This window comes from Otolemur garnettii, unplaced genomic scaffold (assembly GCF_000181295.1).
Source record: "Otolemur garnettii isolate 467f Iridium unplaced genomic scaffold, OtoGar3 scaffold00044, whole genome shotgun sequence".
Taxonomy (NCBI): domain Eukaryota; kingdom Metazoa; phylum Chordata; class Mammalia; order Primates; family Galagidae; genus Otolemur; species Otolemur garnettii.
This window is the reverse complement of record NW_003852439.1, coordinates 7,564,710-7,572,259: the sequence shown is the minus strand read 5'-3', so window position 1 is coordinate 7,572,259 and position 7,550 is coordinate 7,564,710. Positions and strand designations below refer to the sequence as shown.

Below are 7,550 nucleotides of genomic sequence, written 5' to 3'. Positions count from 1 at the left end.
ATGGCTGCAACCAAAAAATGGCCAGGCATTGTGGTGGACTCCTGTGGTCCCAGCTACTTGGGAGGCAGAGGCAGGAGACTCACTTGAGCCCAGGAGTTGGAGGTTGCTGTGAGCTGTGATGCCACAACACTCTACATAGGGGGACAGCTTGAGGCTGTCTCAAAAAAAAAAAAATTAAACTTAATCATAGGGATGCATGCATAGGAAAAAAACTGAATATTCAAGGTTCTGTGCTATCCAGAGGTCTTTAAGTGTACACTGGGGATCCTGGAAATTATCCCCCATTGATGAGGGGCACTACCATAGGGTCTCTGTGGGTGTCATCAAGTTACAGTGAAATGAGGTCAGTAGCATGGGCCCCTGATCAGTGGCTGGTGTCCTTGTAAGAAGTTTGGACATAAACACAGAGGAGAAGGCCAGGTGGTGATGGAGGCAAAAATTAGAGAGATGAGGCAGAGCCTGTAGCTCAGCGAGTAGGGCGCTGGCCCCATATACTGAGGGTGGCGACATCAAACCCGGCCCTGGGCCAAACCATAACAAAAAAATAGCTGGGCACTGTGGGGAGCATCTATAGTCCCAGCTACTCAGGAGGCTGAGGCAAGAGAATCACCTAAGCCCAGGAGCTGGAGGTTGCTGTGAGCTGTGTGGCGCTGCCACAGCACTCTACTGAGGGCAAAAAGTAAGACTCTGTCTCTAAAAAAAAGAAAGAAAGAAATTAGAGAGATGCAGCTCCTGTCTGAGGGATCCTGGAAGCTGCCAGAAGGTGGAAGAAGTGAGGGAGAGTCTATGAGGGGAGCACAGCCCAGCCGACACTTTGGCCTAGACTTTTGGCCTTCAGAGCAATGGGAGGATGAACTGCTGTTGTTTGAAGCCACCCTGGGTAGCCCTAGGTGTTCCCTACCCCGTCCCTCCCCTACCCGCATTCCCTGAGTATCACCTCTGGCAGTCAGTACAGGGGGTGCCCAGGAGGAGCAAGACCTGTGTGCAAAGGTGGCAGCTACCCCTCCTGTTGCTCCAGTGACTTGCTCCATCCTCTGCACTGTGTCTCTCAGTTTCTTCTGGCCAAAGAAGGGGACAATCTCTGTGCTCGTGAACCTTTGAACATCTCTGGCTTTCTCTAGCCAGGCTTTGACATGGGTTTTATCCTCTGCTGTGGCCCAAGGATGTTGGATGGGCCACAGTGACCTCCTGTGCAGGCCGTGTCAGATGTCACATGCAGACATCTTTGGACTCAGGATACCCTTGTGCTAAGTGTCCACTAACCAATAAACAGGAAGGAGAGGACTGAATGGCCCTGGGTGCTGCCAGCTGGTGCTGCCCTCTGCTTTTCCCCTGCTGATGTCCTCCAGAGCAAGGCATTCATGCCATCACCCCACAGGGCCACCAGGGGGAAACTGGGGACACAGACTTCTGGTCTCTAGTGGGCCTTGGCCTGCTGCCACTCTGCCTGTCCATCTCTTTTCCAGATGAGACCTTGGGAAGCCCTTAAAAAGCTTTGTTTGAGTGGTTCCTCTGTCAGAGAGTGGGGTTAATGCTTGCTGCATGCTACTGTGTACCAACCCAGACAGTGGGGACACTGCTACCCTCCTTGTCCCAGCAGCCTGCATTCAGGCTCTACAGCCCCCATGATGGGAGCAGGGAGGGTTTTCTCCAGGTGGTTTAGCAACCTGACCTTGGTACGCTGATGATTCCCCTCAAGGAACGGAATGAGGGCTGGGTTGGGAGGGCTTGGGAGTCATGCTACAGGGCAGAGGACTTTGGCCTTCCAGCTATCAGTCAGTGTCTCTGCAACCCTGAGCTCAGCTCCCCACCGGCCCTCCAGGCTGATGAGCTTGGTGTCTGCCTAGCACAGCTGCCTAGCCAGGCCAGGCAGTCTTAAGGAACGGGTTCAGAGGCCTGGCTCTTGGTGGAAGGCACACTGTCTGTGATTGGCCCTTGTGTCCCCACAGGGCTGAGTGGTGCTAACTGGGCCTCAGAATCTGGCTGGGAAAGGACAAAGCAGCTGTGCCCCTATCAGGGCTGAGGCACGGAGCTCCCTTACAGTTGTCGCCTAATGTTCCTCTGAATGTTCCTGTGTTTCCTGGACCTTATCTCCTGCATGAAGGCTGCTCTGTGTGAAATAGCAGCTCCTGTCCCTGTGCTTATCCCTCCCACCTGTGGCACCTCTTCCCTTTGTCCCTTGCCTTGGTGTGTCCTTCCCCTAGCTCTTCTGACTCTAGTTACTCAACCACAGTCCAGTTCTGCCTGCCCTTGCCTGAAGCCTCACCTCCTGTGTTCTTGCTTCTCATCCTGGGATGACCCTGACATGCTGCTGAGTATCTCAGCCCTGCCAGGTGGGACCTCTTCTGTGGGGTTGAGGAGAATGAAGCCCAGGAGTACTTATGGGTCACACCAGAGGTCCATTGTGGGTGGGGTTGGGTGTGGAGGCCAGAGGGCAGGACTCTACTCCATGTCCAGGGGTGGAACTAACAGCCCTGGCTCCAACTGAGGACACGGTGGCATCTTCTTTGTGTTAGGTCCTGGTTTCTGTCCTGTTGTCCTGAATTTAGGAATCGTTATCGTGGTGCTTGGCATAAAATTGTCTGTGAACCACTCACTGATCAAAAGTACCCTCCTGGGGGCAGCGCCTGTGACTCAGTGAGTAGAGTGCCAGCCCCATATACCAAGGGTAGTGAGTTCAAACCCAGCCCCAGCCAAACTGCAACAAAAAAATAGCCGGGGTCGGCACCTGTGGCTCAAAGGAGTACAGTGCCGGCCCCATATGTTGGAGGTGGGGGGTTCAAACCCAAAAAAAGAAAAAATAACCAGGCATTGTGGCCGGCACCTGTAGTCTCAGCTACTTGGGAGGCTGAAGCAAGAGAATCGCCTAAGCCCAAGAGCTGGAGGTTGCTGTGAGTTGTGATGGCACAGCACTCTACTGAGGGCAACAAAGTGAAGACTGTCTCCAAAGAACAAAAAGTACCCTCCTAGGAAATTTTTTAGTATTTGTATTTTTTAATATGTTTACTTGGTCAAATTTTTCATTTTTGAGATAGGATCTCACTGTTGCCCAGGCCTGGAGGGCTGTGGGGTCATCATAGCTCACTATAACCTCAAACTCCTGGGGCCAAGTGATCCTCTTGCCATAGCCTCTTAAGTAGCTGGGACTACAGGCGCCTACCATAATGCCCACCTAATTTTTCTACTTTTTATAGAGATAGGCTCTTGTTGTATTGCCCAGGCTGGTCTCAAACTTCTGGACTCAAGCAATTCTGCCTCCCAGGGTGCTGGGATTATAGGCTGGAGTCACTACGCTTGGCCTACTTGGTCAAATTTTAACAAATGATGTGAAATTCAGTGAGACCAGAGCCATGTACCGGGGCAGTACGGGGTGTTGGCCTGGACACCTCTGTTCTGGGGAAACCTGGCTTCTGGCAGACTGCCGGGGAGGGGGGGCGGGGCTCGTTTCCAGGCCCTAGCACCTATGACATGTTCTGGTTGCCAAATGCAGGTGGGGCTTGCATAGCTGAGGCTGTGCGCCTGGTGGTTTGTGGGCACTGGGTGAGTCCAGGCTTTTCCCCCAGGTTCTGCTCTAGACATTCGTCTTGGTGATGTGAATGTCACGTCTTTAGAGAAGGACCTAGAAGAGCACAACGGTCACGACCTTGGGCCCACAGGTAGGGCGCCAAGGCCTGCATGCTTCTCCTTGCTGTGGGGCTCTTTGGAGCTGTGGGGTTTGGGTTTGGGGGTCCCTCCTCCCTGCCACTGCTGCCTGTACAAAGTGGTCCCGTCCTCCTTTGGTCTGCAGGGCACGCAGACCGACAGATTAACCTCATACACTCAGTCATGTCCTTCAGCCTAAAAGTTCATTTTGTCTTTCTGATTTGAAAGAACTTAAGCCATTTCAGGGAACCCTTAAGTGCTGGGAGTACGATGTACCAGTGGCTGAGTTGGCCAGGCAGGGCCTGAGGGTGGCAGGTCTCTGCTGAGATGTCCTCAGACCCCTTTGCTTAGCCAGCTCCATACCTAAGTGGCACTGTGGGGCAAGCTCCATCTCCTCTTCCATCTCCCTGGCATACTGCTGCCTTCAGGTGGCTCCCCCTCAGGCCTCCTGGACCCCCTTCCATGGCTGCTGCCCCAGCTTGTGGTAAGTGTCTTGGGCAGCAGGCCTGGCGCTCCCACTCACAGCATCCTGCCCATCTAGGTCCGAGGTCACTGGCAGGCTCAGCGCCTGTGGCCATTCCAGGCTCACTGCCTCGATCACCGTCCCTGCACTCCTCGTCTTCCCTGTCCACCTCACCGCTCAGCTCACTCTCCCAGTCCCTGCCGGGGCCTCTGGTCTCCACAGCCATGACACCCCCCCAGCAGCCGCTGCCCCTTCGCTCAGAGCCGGGGGTGCTGGGCTCCTCTGCCTCATCCTACAGCTCCTTAGGTGAGTCTTGGGTAGCCTGGCTCCACAGTGTGGAGCCTGTGCAGGCTCTAATGACCACTGTCACACATTGAGGTCAGGATGGCCCTTGTGTCCCCTGTAGGCATAGGGAAGGTGGGCCTTGTGGACCAGCTGCAGGAACACATATGCCATGTGTTTGTTGTTCCTGTTCTTTCCCTTAGAAAAGGTTACCTTTTGTAATTATGTTTTAAAGAGTTAGCATTTCTTGGTATTTCTGACGTGTCATGCTTGTGAGGAGAGCTTCTTGGAGTCCATGAAATTCTTGTGTGTGTGTGAAGGGCTCTGAGCTGTATAGGTATAGGGGCTCCGGGGTTAGTTCCCCTTTCTGTCTACCAGCCACAGTGGGGGGTGGTGCAGATCCACTGGGATGGGGCTGGATTGTGTCCTTGAGCCTCCCAGCACCTCTCCTTGAACCCCTAAGGCTCCACCTCTGCAGTCAGGGAAAGTGGGCTATGGGGGTTCCCACACAGGAGTGTGGCTGGCTGTATCATTTCCTCTCCTCCACACCTAGGTTTGAATGGTGTCCCTGGGAGCATCTGGGACTTTGTTTCTGGTAGCTTCTCTCCCAGCCCATCCCCTGTCCTGAGCACTGGCCCCACATCCTTGAGTGCGAGTCCTAATGGTGCCGAGCTGGCCCGGGTCCGGCGGCAGTTAGATGAGGCCAAGAGGAAGATCAGGCAGTGGGAGGAATCCTGGCGGCAGGTGAAGCAGGTGAGGGGGGGGGGTCTGGCTGGGGATGGGCGGGGAGGAGTGGGGACCATGGGGCACCCTGGCTGGCCACAACCTCCTGCATGGACCTGGGTTCCAGGCCTGTGATGCATGGCAGCGGGAGGCTCAGGAGGCCAAGGAGCGAGCTCGAGTGGCAGACAGCGACCGACAGCTGGCGCTGCAGAAGAAGGAGGAGGTAGAGGCCCAGGTCAGGCAGCTGCAGGAGGAGCTTGAGGGCCTGGGCCTGTCCGCCCTGCCTGGGCTGCGTAGCTTTGGTGAGATCGGTGCCCTCCCTCTGCCAGAGTTGCACTCCCTGCAGAGTCAGCTGCGCTTGGACTTGGAAGCAGTGGATGGGGTGAGTCATGGCTGTGTAGGGGCCAACCCTGGTGAGGGCTCTGGACAAATACCAGGAATAGGGACTTGCCGGGCCCGTCTTTTTGCTCTTCCTACCCCTACCCTACACTCTTCACAAGTGTTTGCTGTAGGCCACCTCCCAGGACAGGTTGGTCCCTGCCCCTCCTTTCCAGAATCTTCCACACATGCCCACTCCCTATTCTGTCTTACCAGTGCATGCCAGGCTATGCCCTTCAGGGAAAAGGTACTTCTGTCCCTCCCCTGGGTATAGAGCTAGAACCATAGGTCACAGTCACAGCTATGCCCGGGTGCTTCACAAGATCACAGGCTTTCTGCCTCCGTTGTGGCTACCAGCTGGTTGTCCCAAGGCCTTCTGGGCTTTTCCTTTGCCTACTTACAGGCCCTTGGTTGGTGGCCTCAGTGCTGGCCTGCCCAGGTGCGGCCCTGACCCTGCCATGGTGTTTTCACCTACAGGTGATTTTCCACCTCCACACCAAGCAGTGTGTGGCCTGCCGGGAGCAACCCCGAGGTGCCATCTTGCAGCCCTGCCAGCACCACGTCCTCTGTGAGCCTCGTGTGGCCAGTGCACCTGAGTGCCCCTACTGTGAGGGCCAGCCCCTGCAGTGGTGACTAGTTCTGAGGGAAACACTGCCTCTCCTGGCAAGCATCACTGGGTATGGAGGCTCTGACAGTCCCTGTGCACATGGCAGCATCATCACGCCCTCCTGAGCTAACATCAGAGGGGGACTGGGGCCTTGGGCCCACTGCACCCTGGGTGGTGTCTTCTACTTTCCTGCCCCATTGATGGTTTTAAGGTATTCTTAAAAACCTAAGAAAACCCACAGACCCCCACCCACCTGTCCCTGAGGGTCCTGTCACTTTGGTGGAATGGGTGGGCACCATGATCACGTGGTTTGTGGTCTCAGCACTGTTGTGTCCAGACCGCAGGGAGTCAAGGTCAAGTCAAAGCACTTTGTAAAGTGAGAAGTTTAGTTACATGTTATCAATTGCTCTAAGCTGCTTTCTAGGTTCATTGTTTTTTAATATGTGATATGAAGCTTTATATGTGTCTGTGAACTTAATATTTCCTATCAGTGTATTGTTCATAGTATGGTAAATATATTAGATTTCATATCTGAAATTGAGCATTTATCTAGTAATAAGACCTAGGATTTTTATAGTTTTCAAATTAAGTGCAAATAGTATTTATAAGCAGAGAGTGATTATTGAAAGACATGTATACACTTAGATGTTTTTAATTTTATGAAAGGAGCTAATTTTCCTAATGTGCTAGTGCACATGTAACTGGAGTTTCACATTTCAGTGTCGTAAAGTGACACTGAGGGCGCCTGTCATGCACTTATGTAATCTGTGGCCACTTTTTCTAAGTGCCTATGCCTTGCAGAGTGAAGGAAACAATTCATCTGGTTTTATTTTTTCTCTTGAAACTCTGAAAGAAGTTGACATTCATGAAAAATGCAACAGAAGAGATCGAATATTATAAATTTTTTAAGTTAACTTTCTAAGAAACTGTCTTCTGATTACTTAGATCAGTAGTGGCAATGGTGCTTTGTGACTTCTCAGACACTGCTGGGCCCCTGGCTCATGCCAGGGGTGGTGGGCTGGGAATTGGGAGACAGACCACCTACGGCTCCTGATGACATGAGAGACTCTCAAGGGGGTGTGTACCATAGTCCAGCGTGATGGTTTGAACCAACACTGTCACGATGTACATGTATGTCCATGTGACCAGCCGAAGGCTTTGGTGGCCATGGTCTCTTAGCCCAGGAGTGGCCACCCAGCCTCAGCCTGCAGCAGAAATGCTACTGAGAATATATCTCATGTGGTGACTGGAACCTTCTCTGATCAGGACTGGGACTTCCCCTAAAACTTGGGGGTTTGGGGGGAAAATGTCTGTGGTTACCCAGGCCCAGTGCTCCAGGAGGTGGATTTGGACCCAGAAGGGGTGTGCTAGCCGGAGCAGGCTCCAGACCACCAACCCCCCCCCACCTCAAGAAGTGAACACTGACACATTTCTACTTGCTGTGGCTTTGCCAAA

The 7,550-nt window shown here is 53.5% G+C and overlaps 1 protein-coding gene across 1 annotated transcript in view; it reads left to right on the top strand.

Annotated features, from left to right (window-relative positions):
• The window catches only part of UNKL (unkempt family like zinc finger), a gene marked incomplete at its 5' end in the record, with an annotated part of 50,290 nt that extends 43,746 nt beyond the window's left edge, over positions 1-6,544 (top strand). Inside the window, 5 exons of the mRNA XM_012805686.2 lie at positions 3,564-3,656; positions 4,184-4,411; positions 4,941-5,140; positions 5,238-5,492; positions 5,966-6,544. Of these exons, the coding sequence (XP_012661140.1) occupies positions 3,564-3,656; positions 4,184-4,411; positions 4,941-5,140; positions 5,238-5,492; positions 5,966-6,121 (932 nt within the window). The remainder of the gene's footprint in view (positions 1-3,563; positions 3,657-4,183; positions 4,412-4,940; positions 5,141-5,237; positions 5,493-5,965) is intronic.
• Between the last annotated feature and the right edge of the window lie 1,006 nt (positions 6,545-7,550).